Below are 23,593 nucleotides of genomic sequence, written 5' to 3'. Positions count from 1 at the left end.
TATTCTAAAAAAAAAAAAAAAAATCAGACTTATCTTTGGACTTCACCCGTTTTATTCATATGCTTTTGCGGCAACTCCTTACAGATGTCTGAGGCTGAACCCTGTGCTGAGATCCTCTCCTAGTTCCTGGTTTGGCACAGTGCTGGTTTTTTCTTTCCCTGTCTTTGTGGTTTATGGCTGTATTGCTGACAACACTAAAACTCTTGCTTTACTCCCTTAACCAGTATCTTCTTCACAAAAATGTTCGTTACAAAACATGGCAAAATCCTAAAGTTCTTTTTTAAAACTGAAAAGACAACTTCCAAAGATAGCCCCGCCTTTACTTAAGTCTTTATAAAATGTTTTTCCTAATTATGAGATCTATGTTTTTGTACTAAACCAGAGAAGAATAAAGAAGAAAACAAACTTGACCCCAAATGCTATCCCTTAGTGAAACCAGGGGTACCTTTAGAGCCTTCATCTGGATACAAGGGTCAGGCCTCGGTGCTGGTTGGATAAGCTTTCCCAGACTGCCAGGTGAAAGGTTCTGCTCCCCTCTTTGGTGTAGCAGAAGTGACCTGTATGTAGCTCTCTGAACACCTGTCATTGTATGGTACATGTCTGCTCAGTTGTCTGGTTCCCCTCCTCCAGGTAGCACCTAGGTCTATTTGCCCTCAGATCGCCACAGTCAACACAGGACCTGATCCAGGGAGGGTTCCAGTTCATTAATGTTGACAACTAGGTTCCCAAAGCCTAAAGGCCCTAGCAGGTCAAGATTTCAGTAATACTTCAGGTCAGACCAAGTGGGCTGTTCCTACTGCCAGAAAGTTTAATGTAGTTAGGCAATGGAACATGGTTTGCAAGAATGTTGTGACTGGGAGCTGGGGCCTCCCTCAGTCTAAAATACCTTTGTGGTTGTTGGGTGCCATCAAGTTGATTCAAACTCCTAGTGACCTCATGTGACAGAACTGAACTGTCCCATAGGGTTTCCTGGACTGGAGTCATTATGGGAGCAGACTGTCAGATCTTTTCTCCTATGGCTGCTGGGTTTGAACTGCTAAGCTTCCAGGTAGAAGCCAGTGCTTAACCACTGAACCACCATGGCTTCTTTGTTGTTATTGTTAAGTGCCGTTGAGTCTGTTCTGACTCACAGCAACCCTGTATAAGGTTTCCGAGGAGCAGCTGGTGGGTTGAACTGCCGACCTGTGGTTCGCAGTCCAGTGCTGATGCTATAGTGACACACTAGGAGTCCCAAAGTACCTTTAGCATTCTTTTAAATGGCTTTCCCAATTACATATAGGTATTAGCAAACCTACGGGCCCAGACAGGCAGTTAGATAGCTTTTGTTCTTCGGCCTTTGGCTTTCTGGTAGTCAGCTATCAAAACGAAAGCTAAAATTAGAGTCCTCATCAGAGAGCCCCCTAACATGTGCATGTTTCAGAGCATCAATCTCATCACCTACAAGAGGAAAACAAAGAACATGGGCAAACACACCTTGTGACCACCTTGCTGTGAATTTTTCAACAAAAATTAAGGCCAGGCCAGTACTCGTACAAGCAGCAGCTCTTGAAGGAAGATTCACAAATGGATACTAACAAGCTGAAAAGGTTTGATGAATGGATGAATACACACGGGTGGTTGGGATGCTATTTCTGTACTTCATGATATTACAAATATGGATTCATGGCCCTCTGTCAGCTGATGTTTCAAGCCTCAGAAGTCTGATGTTGTCTGAGCTATATGTTGGTTTTATTACTTTCTGTTAATGGAGTCTCACCAAGTCTCCAACGAAGGCAGGGATACAGCCATCAATGTTCTAGTCTAACTTTCATGTAGATAAGGTATGTTCCTGTTCAAATTATTCTGGAATTCCTTGAGCAACAGTAGCTTCAAATCTTTTTGAGTTGTTGGTCCTAATTCTATCTGCTCTAATACCGCTTTTTTTTTTTTTCCTTGCAAATTAGAATTATTTAAATTTTCCACAATAATTCAACGAGATCTATTTCCATACATTTATTAAAGATAAAGACTTGAATAGATAATGCCTACTGTAGGGTTAGAAACACTTTTTATTATGGAAGATTTCAAAATAGCAGAGGAGTGAGAATAGCAAAATGTCAGGAGGTTTCAATGATAACCAACCTGCAGATAATCAAATCTATCTATCACTCTACTCCCCACTCCTACACTCATTATTTTAAAGCAAAGTACAGGCATTATATTACCTTTAAATAGTTCAATCTGTATCTCTTAAAGATTAAAGATTTCAATAAAAATAATACCATCGCTCTTGAAGACTAATTGTTGTTGTTAAGTGCTGTTGAGTAGGTTCCGACCCATAAAGACCCTGTATAGGGTTTCCAAGGAGCAGCTGGAGAGCTTGGACCGCCAACCTTGAGATTCAAACCGACTTAAATAAATAATAGATTCTTAGTATCAAGTATTTAAGACGCCTTGGTGGTATAGTGGATTATGAGCTGGGCTGCTAACTGCAAGGTCAGCAGTTCGAATCTTCCAGCCTCTCTGAGGGAGAAAGATGAGGCTTTCTGCTTCAGAAATCCCATACAAGGTCGCTGTGAGTCGGAACCAACTCGGTGGCACACAACCAACCAACCACTATCAAGTAGTCAGTCATATTCACATTGCCCGAATAGTCTCATAATGGATTTTTCTCTGACAGAGATTATGGGTAGCAGAAGGCACTGAAAGATGAAACTTGTGGGATACTTTGACAGTGCCCTCTCTAAGAAGCCATTCACCAAACTAGTTGATAAGTTGATTCCAGCTCATAGTAACTCCAGGTGTGTCAGAATAGAACCAGGCTCCACAGGGTTTTCAAGGGCTGATCTTTTGGGAGTACACTGGGAGGCCTTTCTGCCTCCAGATGGGCTTGAACCTCCAATTTTCCGGTTAGCAGCTGAGTGTGTTAATCATTTGTACTACAAGGGACTCCAATGTAAGTCATTCCAAAAACCCAAACCTTTAACTGCTATTCATTCAATTCTGACTTATTGCAAGGCTACAGGAGGGAACCTATAGAAGAAGGAGCCTATAGGAGAGGGAGCCTATAGAAGAAGGAGCCTATAGGTTGTTGTTGTTGTTGTGAAGTGCCGTCGAGTCGGTTCCGACCCATAGCGACCCTGTACAGGGTTTCCAAGGATGTAAATCTTTACGGGAGTAGAAAGCCTCATCTTTCTCCTGCGGAGTGGCTGGTAGTTTTGAACTGCTGACCTTAAGGTTTGCAGCCCGATTCGTAACCACTACGCTACCGGAGCCTATAGGAGAGGGAGCCAAACTGCTCTGTAGGGTTTCTAAGGCTATAAATCTTTGCTGAAACAGACAGCCTTTTATTTTTCCCTTGGAGCAGCTGGGTAGATTCGAACTGCTAATCTTGTAGTCCAACAAGTATCCCAGTACACCACCAGGACTTCCTTAGTAAGCCATTGTCATTGTTGTTGTTATTGTCAAGTGTTGTTGACCCTATATAGGGTTTCCAAGGAGCGACTGGTGGGTTTGAACCACTGATCTTGTGGTTAGCAGTCCAGTGCTTATCCTACAACACCACACCAGGACTCCTAATAAGCCATTAGGTGACATAACTTCAGCTCATAGTAAATGAGGAAGTCTCAAAAATTTTTTCAAAACACAGAACTAGTGTAATTTTTTTTTTTCTCATGAAATACAAGACAATTGTTAAAATCTTTCTTTGTACCAAGACTGAAGTATTTTTCTAAAATATCCACACACCTACATGTTCCTTGGTTTTGTATCACACTTAACTTCTACTCCAGGACTGAATCTGCATAAACCATTGTCCTTCTGGTTCCTCTCCTAATGTGGTTTCTGACTTTTCGTCTAATCTAACATGTACAGGACAGAATGGGGCAGCGTTAGCTCTGTATGTGTGAGGCTTCGCTAACTGCAACATGCAGAAATTACAAGATAAAATGAAGGTTTTTTTCCCTCTCAAGCAGGAACAACTTTTAAGCTAAGTACTTCATGTTATCACACCCTGTAAAAAAGAAAAGGCCACAAGGATGTAAAACTCCAGATGTTAAATACTAAAGAAAAGGAAGAAAAAGGAGCTGGTTTTACCATAAAGCTGTGTACCTCAAAGGCGGTGGGGGAAGGGGGAAAAAAAGCACAGAAGGAAGAAATTTGAATGTGAACTACCCAGGTTTTTGTTTTAACTTTTTATTGTGATTTGAGTGAGAGTTTACAAAGCAAATTTGTTTTCCCTTCAAAAATTCATAGCAACCCAAGTCTTATTTGATAAGGGAAGTCCTGGTGTGGTGTTGTAGGATAAGCACTGGATTTACTGCAAGGTCAGCAGTTCAAACCCACCAGCAGCTCCTCGGAAATCCTGTACATGTTCTCTGTGAGTTGGAATCACTCAACAGCACTTAACAACAAGGGCTCGATCAACAACACTGTAAACGTCTAATTGTTTTGTACAAATGTAGGTACATCATGCTTATTTGTGGTCATCATGGGCCTTATGTTGGTGCTGTAAGGACGGCACTCCCTGAATGGTTGGGAGACTGAGGACAGACCAGGTCTAAAGAGCAGCGAGGATAGCTACGCTCCGAACAATGATCACATGTGCCCTAGAGCCAACACTGCTGTCAAGTATACACAGAACACATCAACCAACCCAGCTGGTTGACAGCTGGTCACCTTGCAAGGACAACGAAAATAAAGAACCACCAAGAGCAGTAGCCTGTGGACCCTCAGGGCCCAGCAGGTTGTGACACAGGCCAGTGGGCCCAATGCTCAGAGACACCTTCTGAAATGCATGCAGTACCCAGAGTTCTTCCTGGAAACCAGCAACCCTGAAAAAGGACACTGGTGGATTCAACATCTTAGACATTTCACTGGCAAGTTTCAATCACGCACCCTCACTGCACCACCCAGACCTTTATCTGGCAAAATTCGAAACAGATACGATCAGAAACCACAGTGACACAAGGCAAGAATGGACACAACTTGCAATCTGCTTTGGATTATCACACTGGAGATCACACGGGTGCCAGGATTTCTTGCCTGGTAGGTCAGATGCCGAGCAAACAAACGTTCCTCGCCCCACTCTCCCCGCTTTTTCCTAAGCACAGCAGTTTTGTGTTCTGTGCGGAATAAGAGTTTGGAGAAGTGTTCCAACTCCAGGAAGCGTTCACAACATCACTACTTTTTTAAGGCGATGGCAGTGCAAAGCTTCCCCTGGCAAAGGCAGCAATAGCCTTGCTGGGAGCCAGGGGCATAAAAGGAAGATGCCACTGGACTCCAGGGCACCTTTCTTTGTCTTCTGTGAACTGGGAGGCATTTTCTATCAGAGGGAGTTTGGTCTGACAGTTCTTAGCACATGAGGACCCAGGGAAGTCCCCTTATACACTGAAGTCCCTCTGCCAAAAGAAAGCCAGATGCTGACAAGAAGAGCAAGGCCCCTGGCCTGAGGCCTTGCGGAAGGAGCCGAGGCTTCCAATTGCCTGTGAACTTGGATCTGAGCGGAGCACTTGGCAATGTCTCCAGTGCTACAGATTATTAAGACCAATTTGCATTTCTTCTCTTGTTTGAATAGGCAGAAGGAACCCTAAGAAGCCTCCAAGAAACTTTCCTTCCAGGACAATCTAAGGTCACAGCAAACTGAAATGGACAGCCTCAGTGGCCCCCGCTGAGTAAGGAATGTTGCTGGTAAACTGAGTCATGTTTTCAAATTGGGTGAGATATGATGGGGGACAGGGCTCTGGACTCTAGGCTTTACTTCAGTAAAACCAATTCTAATCTGATTTGTTTTGCATACTAGGATTACTCCTAACATTTTATGGGAACAAGGATCTGAGTGTCCCTTAATTAGAAGGCACTGTCCAGAAGGCAACTTTCTCTGTTGTCTTTTTTAAAAAAATTATGATTTGGATGAAAGTGTCCAGAGCAAATTGGTTTTCAATTCAACGAGTTAAACACATTTGTGACATGGATTATAATTCCCAGAAGGCAACTTTCTTGTTCTTTTATTCCTGCCATGTAAACACTCCCTGAGACGTAAGGAACTGGAATCTTCTTGGAGAGGAAGGGAAAACTTAGTGCTTTTCATAAAAGTTTTATCACCTGAGGAGCTGTACTCAGTCTTTCTCCTGGCATTGTATGGAATGGCAATAGCGATGTGGAGGGTTTCCCTGCCTCCATCCCTTTACCACTCACCTGAGGGACACGGATAAGATCCTTTCCATCTCAATTCTCCGCTTCAGCACTTCTTTGACAAGTCCTTTGTCTGGACCCTGTTTGATCTTTTCTCGTCCAATTAAATACAGGCACTTTGGAGTAAGAATCAAGTCTCGCTTTACACCCTGCAATGAGAGGAGCTTTAGGAAGGTGGATAGACAGCTGTCTATACAATGGATGTCTGTTACCAGGACAGAGAGGAAGCTGCCTTGCGCAGCAAATCTTCACTACCATTGAGATGGCAATTGGATTTGATCAACCCAAGATCTTTGAAAGACATGGAGCAGTGTTATTGATTATTTGGTTGACACATATGAAATTGCTGATATTTGACTCTTCTTGACTTGTAAAAACAGCAAATCATATGGTTTTACCTGAGCCATTAGGACACCAGGTGGAAATGGGACCGTCCCAGGCCAACCAGCACATATATCCTATCAATTATCTGCTACAGCATGTTTCTCAAACAGGGATCCTGCAAGTGTCTGTACATAATTCCTTGGGAGTTCATGAAATAGTGGTTACGAATCGGGCTGTTAACCTTAAGGTTGGCAGTTTGAAACTACCAGCTGTTCCGTAGGAGAAAGATGAGGCTTTCTGCTCCTGTAAAGATTTTCAGCCTCAGAAACCCTGTACAGGGTCACTATGAGTCAGAACCGACTCCACGGTACATAACAACAACAGCAGAATAGATATATTTTCATTTCAATACTAATCCTTAAAAATATAACATAAACAGACACTGGGACATTTGAGAGACTATCTTGTAATTGAGTACTACTGAGTTAAGCAGAGTCCTGATGTGGTACTATAGGATACGTACTGGACTGTTAACTGCAAGGTCAGTGGTTCAAACCCACCAATTACTCCTTGGGAATCCTATACGGGGTCACGATGAGTCAGAACCTACTTGACAGCACTTAGTAACAAAAACAACAAGTGAGCTAAGCAACCATATTTGCTTCCAAGGTACCATATTTAGGTTGTAAGGAATGATTTGGCTTCATCAACCATCTTACAAAATTCTGATTGTTAGTAATTTCATTAATTTACTTTTCTTGAAAAGAAAAGAAAAGCTCTTATTGTGTGCAAGAGCTAGGGGGGGCTTTAGATTTTTCTACCAGGAAAAATAGTCTAAGGGAGGAGATCAGAAATCAGCTCTTAATCCAGTGGCTAATGAATAATGCTTTACTTATTGTTCATTCAGGAACACCATAATATTTCTTGATGATGATAAAGATATTCTGAATTCTTTGACCCAGCAATTCACTCCTAGGTTATCCTAAAATCAATGCATCAAGATTTGTGTGAAATGACAACCCATTGTAGTTATGATCATGGAAAAACAAAACATGGAGAAGTGATTCATGAGAAATGAACTCAAAAAGTAATAAAGGGAATACTGAGTCCTGGTGTGGTGCTGTGGGTTAATGCTCCAGACTGCAAAGCCATTTGAACTGCAAGGTCAGTGGTTCAAGTTTACCAGCTGCTCCTTGGAAACCCTTTTCACAGGGTTGCTATGGGTCAGGATTGACTTGACGGCACTTAACAACAACAATATGTAGCTATGTAAAATTCAAAAAAAATTATGAATATGGAAAACTCTCTCTGGTATACTGCAAGAAAAAAGAAACAGGACATAAAATAGCATGAAATACACATCCATTTTTGTAAAAATAAATATGTGTTCGTGTATATCTGCATGCAAGTGATCTGGAAAATACATATACAATGTTGATAGTGTTTTTTGTTCAGTTTGCTGTTATGCGCCTTCCAGTATGTTCCAACTATAGCGACCTTATATAAAGTTTTCAAGGGTGTAAATCTTTATAGGAGTAGAAAATTTTATCTTTTGCTTGAGGAGCAACTGATGGATTTGAACTGCTGACCTTGCAGTGAGCAGGCCAACGCATAACCCACTCCACTCCACCAGGATTCCTTGTTTCTCCGTGTAGGTTGCTCTTTTTTCATTTGGTTTATCTGTATTTTCTAAAAATTTTCACAATGAACGTGTTCTGCTTTGATAGTAATAGTTTCAAAAGCAACATCACAAGTCTTTTTTTTTTTTAAGGGATCGGTTTGGTGCCTCAGAGGTGAGTAGTGTTCGCACGCATACCTTGAACCTCCGGTCGTACTTGGTGACTGTGTCTGCAAAATCGATCTTCTCTCTCTTGCCCACAAACTGCTGGAGTTCTGGGTGCTCCTCCATCCCAATGTAATCCCCGATGAAGTTCCTATTAATACTGTTTCTCCTTCGCTCCTTCTTGTTCAATAACAGGTCTGAGGCTACCATGGCAGAGAGAGTAGAGAAAGGAGTAGGATCAGTCCAGAAAAAGGAGGGAAATATTTGGTAAGGAAATACACAAAGAAACTCTAAATGAATGCAAGAGTTTTAACACACAGTATTACATACAAATTAAATGAACCTGTAACCTCACTGAGGCTCAGACTTCCTCTGGAGATTTGTAAATTTAAGAACCCAAACAACTAAAATACCTTCTTCTCTCATTTGGACGTATTTCTTCCTGGCCACAAATTTTCTCCAAGATTTCTGAATCACTCGAGCATATCCATCATACTTTCGCTCTCTCATCTCTTCTAGAAGAAATAGCTGCGAGTGCAGAGAAGATAAAAGTAAGCCAATTTACAATACCTAAATATTGCATTAAGAAATTAGTGAGAGACATATGCAACGACTTCAAAAAGTTTGTGGGGAAATTCCATTTTTCTACGAGGGTGTGTCAAAATTATCTGCATGCTGGCTGTAGAATTTATTTTAATCAACTTTTAGAAAAGACAAATGCATCATTTGCACAATCTCCTTGCTTTTCAATACACTTTGTCCATCTGTCAACAGGCTTTCATTAACGCCTTATTTTAAAATGTGTTAGGGCGAGCTGTGAGCCACGAATGCGCCGCTGTCTTCACTTCTTCATCAGAGGTGAATCTTTGTCCTCCAAGGGCTGTTTTCTGGGACCAAACAGGTGAAAGCCCGATGGAACAAGATCAGGACTATAGGGGGGATTTTTTTTTTAAAAAAAACAAACGGTAGCCAATACTTTTGATTGAGTGTGAATATAGAAATCCTTATGACTTTTAAAAAAATATGTATATTTATTTTACATTTTACTCTGAATTGAGTAGAAGCTGACAGAGCAAATCACCAGTTTTACATTCACCAAATCATACACTTCATTCTATCTTAGTGATTATAATCCCCTCCATTATTATCCATTATTAGTATTTACTCTTTTTTTTTTTTTAAGTTGTTGTGAATTGAGTGAGAGTTTAAATGGGAGAACATCGGTTTTACACTCTTCATTTCATTGCAATGATTACAATCCCTTCCGTGTATCATTATTCAACAGTATTTGTTTCTAGTCCCTCTTTTGTTTTGGATGTACACAAAAACACTAAGGAATATATAATCATTTAAACATCCAAAGGGCACATTCTGCAAGCCTGCCTCCTGGCTGCCAGCATGCAGCCTTTCTCTTTCCATGAGTCTAGAGTCCTTGGCTGTTCGATCTCTCCATGTCCTCATCTCTGTCTCCATCTCTGGTGTCACTGTTTCTCTGGAGAGGGTCCCATATTCCACTCCTGCTCTTCTCCCTTGATGGCCCTAGGGTCCTCTGTTCCTGGACTGTAAGATTAACTACTCTTCCCTTTATGTTACAGAACTTCTACCTTTACAGTTGTGACTGTCTCAATTAGTCATGATAACAATTACTCACTATTGGATCATAAGAATCTTATCCCCATCTCCTTTCACCAGATATAGGGGGGTATGTTTTAATACCTCAAAACAAAGTTTTTTTGCAGTGTGTCAACAGTGTGGGCAGAGGTGTGAGGATGTGCATTGTCATGCAAGATCACAATGCCATTGGATAGCAGTCCTCTGTGTTCAATGCGAAATTTAGGCTTCAGCTCTTCAGTGAGCATCTCACTGTATGGAGGAGCACTGTTGATTGCTGAAACTTTTTCCCAAGACTGTTCCAAAATTGGCTCTTGAGAACTCCAGAAAACTGTAAGCATCAATTTTCCAGCTGATGGGTGACTTTTCAACTTTTCCTTGGTTGGTAATTGAGGATGTTTCCATTCCAAATTCTGCTATTTACTCCCAGGCTTGTAGTGATTAATCCATGTCTTATCACCAGTAACATTTTTTTTTAAGAAACTTTTACTGTCTGAGTATTGGTCCAAATTTTGTTTGCAGATGGCCAAACACTTGTGTTTATGCTCTTCTGTGAGTCGCTTCAATACCCTTCTCACACAAACTTTTTGAAATCTAAGTCTGTTATGGATTATTTCATAGGCAGAACCACGGCTGATTTGAAAAATGATTTGTCACATAATCCAGTATCACTTGTCTATTCAACAGAATCATTTTACGTGCACGCTCAATGTTGTCATCAGTCCTAGGCATGGATGGGCATTTAATACAACTGGAATATGGATAATTTCTGAAGTCCCTTCATATAGGGGAAGCAGCTTCTCAGACTCATGAAGAAATGATTACTATGGCATATTCTTTATGACTGCTATTGGGAATTGGTTTTTCTTCTGTAAATGAAAAACTCAATGGGAAATAGCTGGATCTGAATGGGCCTTAGTAGCGGTGTTTGCCCTGCCTTGCTCTGGTCTCTGTGACAACCACATGAGTGATTCATCATTTGCTCACTTTTTCCCCACCTTGATCCAAAGAGGGTATCTGGTGGCTAGATCAATCGAGTTGCTAGAGGCTGCTGCTTGGTGCTGTAGTCTCTTACTATACTGTCCCCGCTATTGCAGGAGCAGTGCTTGTGCTGCTATGGAAAGGGGGCTGTCCGACTTTGGGGGTCCCTGAAAGCATGCTTTCTGCCTCATATGATTTTCCAAGGAGTCACTGGAGCAGAGACAATCTCAGTGACTGGAGCTGGACTTAAGATGGGATAGCAAAGATTTGGTTTCACTTAGATGGGCTGGGACTGCTTAGAGGTCCACCCATCAGGCTCTGGCAGGCCATTTTACGAGTTAAGACTGACTGCTGTTTCCCCATCAGCCAGGCTCTACTATAAAGACAACCAAGGCAAATAGCCGCAATGCATGGCGAGTCCACTATGGATCAGGAATGGCTCCAGAAACTCGATGGACATTCCCTCCAATCCTTCAACAGCTATAGGAGTGAGCTTGTTTTTAAATTTTTATTTTATTTATTTCGTAGTCGCTGTTGAAATTTTCCACAGCAAAATGTACACCAACTCAGCAGTTTCTACATCTACAATTCAGTGACAAGGATTAGATAGTCAAACTGTGCAATCATCCTCATCCTCCTTTTATGAGTTGCTCTACCCATGAACACGAAGTCACTTCTCCCCAAGGCTCTTATCGAACCTTCCAGCTGCTGTTTTCGGTTTGATTCCATAGACATAGGTACTGAAAGAGCTCAGTGGTCAATCCTTGACTAGTGAAGCTAAATGATTGTTCGGTTTTAAGAAGATGAGCTCAGTGAGGAATCGGCTTCTGTGACCTTCATTATACCGAGTAGAAAGTTGGAACTGAGGACAACAGGGTGGGACAGGAATGTGAAACAAGCTCTCTCAGGCTCTGCCAGGCTCTCCCTGACTTTCACAGACGAGTGTTTCTCTGTAAGTCTGCATTTGATTCACTTTTCAAATGGTACAAAAGCGTTCTCATTCACCTAGGAAGTGGTACACAAGACTCTCTAAAAAATAAGCAAATAAATAAAGTGGACCAATAGAAACCCAAGTGGAAATAGTTAGATAGCTATTGAAAAATATTCCACAAGTAAACAAGGGAGTTTGTCTGAAGGCAGCTGGATTTGATTTGTTGTCTGTTTATTCTTATCTACACTGGAGAACCACATCTACCCACTTCTGCCAGTCAACTTCTCCCTTCCCATAGCCTGAGCTGTGCAGAAACACCCCAAACTGCAAATGCCAAGGGAAGGGTCATTTAACTCCATAGCTGTCCATGCCAGCATGCAGTGGGATTAAGGTGCATATTTCTGAACCCCAAGTGGACTATACATGGCTTAACAACTGAACAGAATGTTTAACATCTGAGCCCTGGGGTCACATGATGCAAAAGGACTCCTGGATATTTCTTATCACCTTGTGTATTGGGTTTCTGAGTAAGTCCTGCTTCCTTCTCTTTCCCAGAACTATTTTTGGGGGTGTCACAGAAAATACACTTGTGACTCATAGAAAAGATGAGGAGGCAACCAATTCTCAACTTCCTAGAGACTATTTCAAGACGAGCTCGGTTTTAGGTTTCTTTCCAAAAGCCCTGGGAGTTACAAACCACATAGGCTTAAGAAGAAAGGAAAGGGGATAACAAAAATAAAGCAAAACAAATAAACAATAATAATAATACTAAAAACACATGAAAAAAAAAAAATTAACCCCCAAACAAACCCTTTGGTCTTTGATATTCAATGTGGGTTCTTAAAGCAAACAGATTATTTTCTATATTCAGCATCTTTACTATAAAAGTTAAGGCAAAATTACATGATAGATTTAGCCTCCAACACATGTTCTGTAGATACATTTGCATGTCGGTCTCAGCTGTGGCTGGGTGAGTGCTTGAGGGGAGGGGGATATCAGTAATGGTGATGGTGTGGTTTGTGTGTGTGTACAAAGATGGGGAATAGCAAGTCAAGTGACAGCAATAAAGCAATGAGGAGGAAATCAAAAAAATAAAAAAAAGAATCTTAATTATGGAACTAAAATGCCCCAAAATTCAACTGAATCAGGAAAAAAACAGAGTATTAAAAATATGGAGGCTGTTTTAATCATATGTAAAAATTTTGCAAGTTGAAACGTAAAAATGGGTATAAAACAACAGAAGGAGTTCTGCATTGTACTAAGAAAGCATTCTGTCCCATTTTAGAAAGAACAGGAGCTGTTCTGTGGGTTGCTTAATGGTGTATGACACAACATTTTCATTTTATATTTGGAATGAAATTGCTGTGAAGCTACAAATAACTCAAAGTCGAAAATGTTACCACAAACTTTTTATAAATAAGCTCTATTGATGTGTGTCATTTAGTTAATCATTTTGATGGTTCATAAAGCTTGTTCCAGCCATGATCTTCTCTGAGTGTCAGGTGAGTCCCATGAGGTAAGCAGAGCAGTAGCTGTGGGGCCCATCTTGTTGTTGTTGTTAAGTGCCGTCAAGTCGGTTCTGACCCATAGCGACCCTGTATAGGGTTTCTGAGGAGCAGCTGGTGAGCTTGAATCACCGACCTTGCAGTTCAAACGGCTTTGCAGTCTGGCGCATTAACCCACAGCACCACATCAGGACTCCAGGGCCCATCTTACCAATGCAGAATATTAGTTATCTGTGATATCAGGATTTACCAAGGCCATGTTGTTGTTGTTGTTGTTGTTGTCAGGTGCCATCGAGTCGGAACCGACTCATAGCGACCCCATGCACAGCAGAACATAACAATGTCTGATCCTGGGCCAACCTCACTACCGCTGCCACACTTGAGTTCATCAATGATGCCACCTGGCCAATCCATCTCGTTGGGGGTCTTCCTCTTTTTCTCTGACCCTCCATCTTACCCAGCATGACATCCTTCTCCAGTGACTGTTCCCTCCTGACAATATGTCCAAAGTATGAGAGACGAAGTTTAGCCATCTTGGCCTCCAAGGAGCACTCTGGCTGTACTTCTTCCAAAACAGATCTATTGGTTCTTTTGGCAGTGCATGGCACTTACAGTATTCTTCTCTAACACCACAACTCAAAGGCATCAATTCTTCTACGATCTTCCTTATTCACTGTCCTGCTTTCACGTCCATATGAGGTTTTTGAAAATACCATGGCTTGGGTCAGGTGCACCTTAGTCCTCAAGCTGACATCTCTGCTCTTCAGTACTTTAAAAAGTTCCTGTGCAGCAGATTTGCCCAATGCAAATGTCGTCTGATCTCTTCACTGCTGCTTCCGCGAGTGTTGACAGTTGATCCAAGAAGAATGAAGTCCTTGACAACTTCAATCTTTTCTCCATTGATAAGAATGTTGTTTATTGGTCCAATGGTGAGGATTTTTGTTTTCTTAACATTGAGATGCAATCCATACCGAAGGTTGTGCTCTTTGATCTTCATAAGTAAATGTTTCAAGTCCTCTTCACTTTCAGCAAGCAAGGTTGTATCATCGGCATATCGCAGGTTATTAATGTGCTTCCATTATTAATTCTACAAATTCTCATATGGTCTCCCTTTGGTCTAATGACTAGTTTTGCCAAGTTCATCACTGAATATTTTTTGGGGAAAAACATTTTATTATGTTTTCGGTGAAAGTTTACATAGCAAATTACTTTTGCATATGTATATATTTAATAGTTAATGCACAACTGTTAGTGACATTGGTTGCTATTACTACATCTGGTCAACACTCTCCTCACTTCTACTCTGGGTTCCCCATTTCCATTTGTTCAGTTCCTCTGCCCCTTCCTATCTTTCCATTGTTGACTTGGGGCAGGTGTTGCCCTTGGTCTCTTATAGCTGATTGTACTAAGAATCAGCCCAATGCTCCCGGGTGTTCTTTATTTCATAGGCCAGCCTGTTAGTTGGCTAAAAGGTGGTCCCATGAGTGGCTTCAGTTCCTACTTAGAAAGTTGCTTTAGGGCAATAGTCTCGGGGTTCCTCCAGTCTCTGTCAGGCTAGTAAATGTGGTCTTTTTGTTTTTCATTTGAACTTGGTTCTACATTTTTGACTCATTCAAACCAGGATCTTCTATCGTATTCTTGGTCATCGATACGTTCTTCTGGTCTCAGGTTAGAGGAGGGTGTGGTTCATGTGGCTGATTAGTCCAAAGGACTAATGGCTTTCTTGAGTCATCAGTTTTCTTTATTCTCCTTTATTCCAGATGGGAAGAGACCAATAGCTGTATCTTAGATTGCTGCTCACAAGCCTCTATGATCCCAGATGTTACTCTTCAAACTAGGGTGCGGAATGTTATTTTCATGAATTTCATTAAGCCTATTGACCTACAGGAGCCCTGAGACTGAGATCCTCAGCCTTCAAGCTGAGTAGCTCAGTTCTGTAAGGTGTTTGGTTAGGCCTAAGAAGTTTCCCTGTGTCCACTATGTGCTCTATTATATAACACAGATATGTATGGAAGCATTTACAAATATGCATGTAAGAAAAATCTACATCCATAGCTATATATGCATGCAGGTGTGTTACTGTAGGATCTTCCACATCTATTTAGTACGTATATATCTCACTTTATTATATCTATCCACAAATTATTATTTCTTATTACAAGTGTTGAAAGATTGCATGTGTCATAGAATTCACTGCGATTGTTCTTTATTTTCCCCAGAACTCCCTATCTTCCTTTGCCTTGGTCATGTTGTGCTGACTTTGCCCATATTGTGTATTATCTTTCCCTTCACTGAATGCTAAGTGTGGCTCAACCCCACCAGCCACTCCTTGGAAACCCTCTATAGGGTCGCTGTGAGTCAGAATCAACATAATGCCACTTAACACTATCTAGTTAGTGATGTTCTGTCCTTTCCCCTCTCATCCCTGGTAACCATCAAATAATGTTTCTAAGTATAAATCTATTTTGTACTTTTTGTAATAGTGGTCTCCTATAATATTTGTCCTTTTGTGATTTTCTCAGCATAATACCCTCCAGATTCATCCATTTTGTGAGATGTTTTGCAGAGTCATCATCATCCTTTATTGTTGTGTAATATTCCATTGTATGTACATATGAACCGCAATGCCTAGCCAGTCACCCATGGATGGGTACTTAGGTGGTTTACACCTTTTTGCAATTGTGTATAATACTGCAATGAACATGGGTGTGCATCTGTCTATTCGTGCTCAGCTCTTATTTCTCTAGGATCTATACCTATCAGTGATAAACCACTGACTCTTAGGACAGAATCTTGTGATTGTTGTGGGAGCCTCAAGATATGATGCTGCTGAACATTTATTAGTTTCAGCAATCTCTATAATTTACACAGGAATATCTTTATTGTGTAGCCCCAGAGCTTATTGGATGGATAGAAGACCTGAGGGCATACACTGGATTCTTGCTCAAATGGAAAATTTCTAATGGACATTGACTAGGCCCGCCATGACCACAAGCTCATCAGAAAAGATACAGAACTTTTCTAAGGAAATAAATCAATCCTTAGAGGTCTAGTAAGTTTGATAGTTGTAATACAAGTGTTTGAGTAATGTGTATTCTACAAACCCAAAGATTTCTCCTTCAGCTTAACCTGTTAATTCAAGCTCTTCATAGAGATGACAAATCTTTCCCTCTGTTAACATCAGAGACATAACTATTCTTCAGAAACTCCATCTTCATGGTCTTTCCATTTTCCTCATGGCCTTCAAAGTTATAATCCTGAAAATTGCCCCCACTTTGTTCTGCTCAGCCTTCAAGGAGGAAGCCTGGGTCTGAGAGTAATTGGTCTGTTTGGTATCATCCAAATCAGTGTGCAGGTTTGCACAAGCCCCCCACTATGGGACAAAGAACTCTCTTCTTAGCTTAGAAATGTAGTTTGCTTATTCATGCTTTCCTTTATTAAGTAACTGTTGGCGTCTCCTACGAGCCAGTCTCTGTACTAGACTCTGGGTGTCTATGTACAAAATACAATGGCATACTAAACAGACAAAAGTCCTTGCTTTCATGGGATTACTGTCTAGAAGGGTAGAGACAATAAGTGAGAAAAGAAACTATCATATGATGACATCAATTCATAAATGCTAAGTGCTATGAAGGAGACCCTGGGTGTTATAAATGGTTAATTGTGTTGCTATCCAAAAGACTGAAGGTTAGAATGTACTCAGCGATACATTGGGAGAAAGACCGGGTGCTCTGCTTCCCCAAACTCAACCCTATAGAGCACAGTTCTGTTCTGACACACTTGAGGTTGCCGTGAGTCAGGATCAACTGGGAGGCAACTGGCTTTTTTAAGTCTGTGAAGTAGATGAATAGGGGTGGTGATAGACTATGAGAAGGAGAGGGTTCCAGGAATGACTTACTTAGATTGGAGGGGAGGCAACACTATTTTTCAGGACTTTTGAACTGGTTCAAACTGGTTCATTTGAGACTGACAAAACAATACTGGAATGGACTCAAAAGTTTAAAATGTGGCTGAATCAGAACGCTAAACAGAACAGAAAAAATACACGTTGAAGCCCTGCTAGAAACGGAATCTCCTTTTTAAAAAACAAAGGTAGTGTTTGTGTTGCTTAGCAACCAAATCTCTTAAACAACTGAGTTGAAAACAATGGTACCGGGCTCAAAGATGGTGGCTGACCACACCGCTTTGAATGTGAGCTGCTCTACACAGTCCAGGCTCCTGAACGGGCTTCCGAGTCTCCCATTCCAGGCCTTCGACCATAATTTCCCCCATTCTGGATTGAAAAAAGTTAGGTCTGCTCTGTTTTCACTTCCTTGGTCATGATCAACCCAGTTCAAAATGGTTCAAAGCTCTGGTGTTTTTGGAGATGGCATTTAAGGCATGAAAGAAGGATGAGAAACAGAAGCAGCCACGTAGTGAGGAGGCGTTGGCCAAGGGCCCCGAGGAAGCGAGGGGGCACTTACAGACTCCGGGGCTTTAATGAACACTTTACTCCTTCCCAGCTGGTACTGGTCACTGTCCATGTTGACGGACTGTAGCAGGTGGAGGACACCTTGCTTCTCATCTCCTTTCCATGAAGGCCAGGTGGCTTTGGTGAGAATGGCATATCTGTGAGGACAAGCAAGAAGAGAAGACTCAGAGGAGGCAAACAGCTTTGTTCCAATGGGACTAATGCTGACGGGGTAGTAGTAATTCATTTATCACTGCTCAATAGCTTCCGTAGGGATGTACCTCAATGACTGGAAATGTCCTCTGGATCTGGGATGCCCATTACAGAGCTGCCTCCTACTCTGACCGTTACCATGTTAACGCCCTGGTGAAATCTGCTTTCCTTTCTGCCACTGTTTAAAAATAGCATTGCTGAAGGTCACTGATGACACTCCACAGGCAAAAATCAAATAGTCTTTTCGCAATACTAATTTCCTCTGATTTCTTCAGAGCATGCAACAATGTGAAAGAGTTTATCAAGCTCCCTAGAAGCAGTGATTAGTAATCCTATGCATCAAATTTCATCTTGGAAACCCTGTCCACCTTGAATCCTGGTCCCTGGCTAGTCTCCAACCTCAGCTCTTCTAGTCTCCCTGAGTCCTTGTGTTCCCTCCTCAGAGCCTTCCCCACATTGCTCCCTCTGTGGGATTGTTGTTCTCCAAGCCCCTCCCTTGGCTGACTTGTACTCAGTCTTCAAGACATACCTCCAGGGAGACTTCCAGAAACGTCTGCAAAGACTATTCATTCAATTACAATTTGCCCGGCTCCCACCCACACTATTCTGGAGCAAGTATGACTTTTCCTTCAGAGCATGTATTGCAATTTTTAATTATATTCATGTTTATGTCTCTTTGGTTAATTTATGCCTTGTTGGTAAGGATGAAACTCCATGAGGAGAGCAGGTACCATGTCTGTGAGATTCGTAACTGCACAAACAGCAGTTACACAATGCTTGACACACAGCTAACATTAAAGGTTGACATTCATGGGGTCTTCTGCTCCAGGTGTTGTTCTGGGTGATTTATATTGTTCTGGTGGGTGTGCAGTGGCTCTGTAGGCTGAGCACTGGGCAGGGAATTAAAAGGTAGGTGGTTCAAGGCCACCAGTCACTCTGTAGGAGAAAGATGCGACTTTCTGTTCCTGCAAAGATTTGGTTGGTGGTGGTTATGTGCCGTGGAGTCGGTTCTGACTCATAGTGACCCTATACAGGGTTTCCAAGGCTGTAAATCTTTATGGGAGCAGAAAGCCTCATCTTTCTCCCGTGGAACAGCTGGTAATTTTGAACTGCTGACCTTGTGGTTCTCAGGCCAATTCGTAACCATACAGCCTCGGAAACCCTGTACAGGGTCTCTATGAGTCAGAAGTGACTCGAAGGCACCTAACAACAGTCTAACAGCAACCTGAGGAACTTGGTCTTCCCATGTTGCAAAGCAGGAAACAGAAGCAATCAGAGACCCACCCAAGGCTACTTATCTAGTGTCAGAGCTGGGATGTGAACCCTAACTTACTCCTTTAGTCACTGCACTATACATAAGCCACAGATTGGTTTACATATCAATATTTCTTTTAAAGGTGTGGCTCTGAAGGATAAACACTGGACTGCTAACCACAAGGTTAGCAGTTCAAACCCACCAGCCGCTCCATGGGAGAAAAATGAGGCTTCCTGAATCTGTAAAGTTTATAGCTTCAAAAACCCCACACAGGGTCGCTATGACTTGGAACCAACTTGAAGACACCTAGTAATATCAAAGGAGCTCTGGTAGAGGAGTGGTTATGAGTCGGGCTGCTAATCTCAAGGTCAGCACTTTGAAACTACAAGCAGTTCCACGAGAGAAAGATGAGGCTTTCTGCTCCCGTAAAGATTTACAGACTTGGAAATCCTATACAGGGTCACTATGAGTCGGAACCAACTCCACGGGCATATCACCACCACCACCACCAATCCCGACAGAAGTCTAATATGTTAGAAACTTTATAATTAGAGACTGACACAGAAAGGAAAGAGAAATCAAAGGAGGATTGTGTGGATATAAAGGTGGAGGATTTTATGTGTAAAATAACATCTAAGACACAGCCAATGTGTCCCTGGCCTTGAGAAATGCCAAGGTCTTCCTTGGTTCCCTAGACCCAGTACCAGGATTAGACTCACTCTTCAGCAGCCCAGAATGTCTGGGGAAGGGGTGAAAGGAAAGGCCCTCCTTTAAAGATTTACAGCCTTGGAAACTCTCTACAGGAACCAACTCAATTGCACTTAACAACTGTTCTGCTCTAGGAAGTGCCTGAACCATTGCTCAGTTCAGACGGGGCAAGTATATTGCATGTATCCGTGTTAATATATAGTTACACTTTCAGCTTCTACTCTCTAATTGTCACTTAGCAGCCTCTCTGTAGACACCTATAAATAAATGCAACAAATACAGCCCTTTCTCTCAACTATGGAAAGAATAAAGATAAGAGATGGTTCAATTACTTTGTAAATGATGAGAGAATCGGTGGTTGATGCTGGATGAATTCTGTAGGACAAGAATCCTTGACTCACATACCTTATAGAAAAGGTCATGTTCTTGGGCTAAATATTATCTGATGGTTAAAATGCCTGGCCTTCATGTGGCTCTGAGTGGTGGTGGTTGGTGGTTGTACGGCGTCAACTTGGTTCTAAATCACAGTGACCCTATAGCAGGTGTCCAAGGCTGTAAATCTTCACAGGAGCAGAAAGCTCCATCTTTCCCCCAAGAGAGCATAATAGTGGCTTAGAAAATAGGAAACAATGGCTTTTTGGGGTATTCATTTCCTGTTTCAATATCCTTTCTATTAATCAAAACCATCCCTTGTGACTACGTATTGGAGAGCAAAAAGTAAAAGCCACCTCAACTCTTTCACTGTGGCCCACGTGCTTTGAAGTAAATCCTAAAGTACTTTGATCAGAAAGCCTCATCTTTCTCCCCTGGGGCAACTGGTAGATTCGAACTGCTGACCTTGCGGTTAGCAGCCCAACCTGGAACCCACTGTGTGACCAGGGCTGCCTACTTTCTGAGTGGACTGCTTCAATACCAGTTTTGTGGAAGACTGGAAAGAAGTTGCTTGAATAATACATTTCCTTCCAAACTATTTGTGTTTATTATCTTCCCAGTGTGTTGAGCCAAGAGTAGAATGACAATAACAAGAAAGCTTGATTTTAATAAGACAGTTCATTCATATCTTTTGAAAGAAAAAGCCCACAGCAGGAGAGTGAAGGAGGAAGACATTCAAAATAGAATCGTTTCTATGAAAGCCACTCAACATTAGGGATATAATGAGAAATTCACTAAATGCCTATACCATGGCAGGGACAGAAAAAAGTACCTGCCATGGTATCACACAGCCAGCATGGCACCAAGAGAGGGCTGGCTATTATGTTTAGCCAAAGTCATTCCACAGCTTAGTTAAGGAGCTGTAACCGGCAGCAGAGTCCTGGTGTGGCGCTGTGGGTTAATGTGCCAGACTGCAAAGCTGTTTGAACTGCAAGGTTGGTGGTTCAAGCTCACCAGCTGCTCCTTGGAAACCCTATACAGGGTTGCTATGGGTCGGAGTCGACTCAATGGCACTTAACAATACAACATACGGGCAGCAGAGCCTGCTCAGGGTACCGTACACAACCAAGGCACCGAGCAATGTCAGTAAGGAGGACATGACGTCCTGTTCTCCTCTGTGCTATGGAACTGACATCACTGCTTAGGAAAATGAGATTCTTTCTTCCTATCTCTCCTTTCTTGGTTCCTTAGTCTCCCTGCTCTCTTTATAAAAATTATTATTATGTGCTAGGAAGGAAACTTTTCCTAATTCATTTCTTAAAAATCAAGATTAGATAAAAAAAAAAAAAAAACACTTACGTTTTCGATGGTCATGTCAAAATAAAAAATTTCAAATGTCAAATAGAGAGTTTTCAAGTACAGGAAAAATATTAAAAGAAGGAAAAGACTATGGCTGTTTTAGAATTGTTGAGTGTAGGTCTTTCTGAACCAGAGAAGAACTGAGGGAATACTTTCATTCACCATTTTCTGATGCAATTTTCCCCCTTACTTAAAAAAAAAAAACATTTTCAGAGAGATGTAATGTTTCATAAACGTTAATGATGAAGTCATTGGTTCTCAACAGGCTTGACCCACGCCCTCAACCCCAGGGAATATCTGGCAATATCGGGATTCATTTTGGTTGTCAAAACTGGGAGGATGCTATTGGTATCTAGTAGGTAGAAGCCAGGTATGCTTCTAAGCATTCACAAAGCACAGGATAACCCCTCACAACAAAGAAGCATCCAGCCCAAAATGTTCAGACTTGAGGTTGAGAAACCCAAAGTCCTTTCTAAGGTGGTGTTACTGATCTATTTATTCAAGGAAGACCTAGGTCCTCTATAATGAGCATATGTGCTGTTCATTAGAAAATGCAGGCTGCCTTCTTTCTGAGTGGACTGCTTCAATACCAGTTTTGTGGAAGACTGGAAAGAATCACTATACAACATATAGTTTTCTTTTTTTGGGAAACAAAATAAAACAGATGTAGAAAATACTAGGGAACTTCAATTTAGAATCATTAGAAAGATTAGAATCATAAAATATTTGAGGGCACTATTTATTTTCCCCACATACATAGATAACAAAAGACTTAGGTGTAATTAAAGTGTTGCTGTCGTGAAGTGCCGTCGAGTTGGGGTTAGCAACTAACCTTGGGGTTAGCAGCCCAGTGCTTATCCTACAACACCACACCAGGACTCCTATTAAAGTATGTTGTTGTGGTTAAGTGCTAGTGAGTTGGTTCCAAATTCATAGCGACCCTGTATAAGGTTTCCAAAGTGTGGCTGGTGAGTTTGAACTCAAATTCAAACTGACCTTCTGATCCAGTGTTTTATACCACAGCGCCACATAAGGACTCCTATTAAAATGTTGTTGTTAAGTGCCTTCAAGTCGGTTCTGATCCTGTATAGGGTTTCTAAGGTGTGACTGGTGAGCTTGAACTGCCAACTTTGTGGTTCAAACCAACTTTGTAGTTCAGTGCATTAACCCACAGCACCACACCAGGAACTCCCATTCAAGTTTTGTTGTTGTTGTTACAGTTTAGGTCCAGGCAAACAATACTTTACCTCTGTAAGAATTTTTGGAAGATGCGACGATAAGCGTAACCAGCTCTTCTCACTCGAATGTTTTCTTTCAGACCCAAGTATTCTACTTGATGCTTTACTCTGTAAAGGAGACAATGGGGTCAGGTTATCACCACTTAACAATAATCCACCCACCACCTCTCCAAACCTCCTAATCTGGGTTATAGAAACATATGGAAAATGTAACAACTCATAGTGCTCAGAGACGATGGAGCTGAGCTTTTATACTCTAAATATTTATATAAATAAAACATTTATATAAATACAGCATTATAGAAGGGCACATCATATGGTTGTTTTGATGAACAATAACAAAACCAAACCCATGTGTCTGTCACCATGACTATGAAGAAAACTACTGCTATTTCAAAAGGGGAAAGGAAAGAGAACTTCTAACTTAAGTTTATGATACTGGAGTTGTTTCTTTTATCAAATTTTAGATTTAACATTGGCTCTGGCATCACATAGGTGGAAAGAGGAGTGGGTAGAAAGGAAAATCAAGCTCAAAGAGGGGTTTTGCATCCCTGGGAAGGCTTAGTGATGAATGTTTAAATGTGTGGTCTCATTAAAGCTAACGTCCACAAACACATACGCCTTCAAGATAACTAACATTTCTTGTTAGGTGCTGTTATGTTGGTTCTGACTCATAACAACCCTATGCATAA

At 41.5% G+C, this 23,593-nt stretch overlaps 1 protein-coding gene across 1 annotated transcript in view; it reads right to left on the bottom strand.

The window, feature by feature from the left end:
• MYO1E (myosin IE) overlaps positions 1 to 23,593 on the bottom strand; it is a 287,213-nt gene that overhangs the window by 33,179 nt on the left and 230,441 nt on the right. Inside the window, exons 18-22 of the mRNA XM_006831592.1 lie at positions 22,911 to 23,009; positions 17,770 to 17,914; positions 8,692 to 8,806; positions 8,312 to 8,481; positions 6,175 to 6,320 (exon numbers count right to left, since the gene is read on the bottom strand). Of these exons, the coding sequence (XP_006831655.1) occupies positions 6,175 to 6,320; positions 8,312 to 8,481; positions 8,692 to 8,806; positions 17,770 to 17,914; positions 22,911 to 23,009 (675 nt within the window). The remainder of the gene's footprint in view (positions 1 to 6,174; positions 6,321 to 8,311; positions 8,482 to 8,691; positions 8,807 to 17,769; positions 17,915 to 22,910; positions 23,010 to 23,593) is intronic.

This window comes from Chrysochloris asiatica, unplaced genomic scaffold (genome assembly GCF_000296735.1).
Source record: "Chrysochloris asiatica unplaced genomic scaffold, ChrAsi1.0 scaffold00004, whole genome shotgun sequence".
In the NCBI taxonomy this organism is placed as follows: domain Eukaryota; kingdom Metazoa; phylum Chordata; class Mammalia; order Afrosoricida; family Chrysochloridae; genus Chrysochloris; species Chrysochloris asiatica.
Note: the sequence above shows the minus strand (reverse complement) of the source record. Positions and strands in the feature narration are given on the sequence as shown.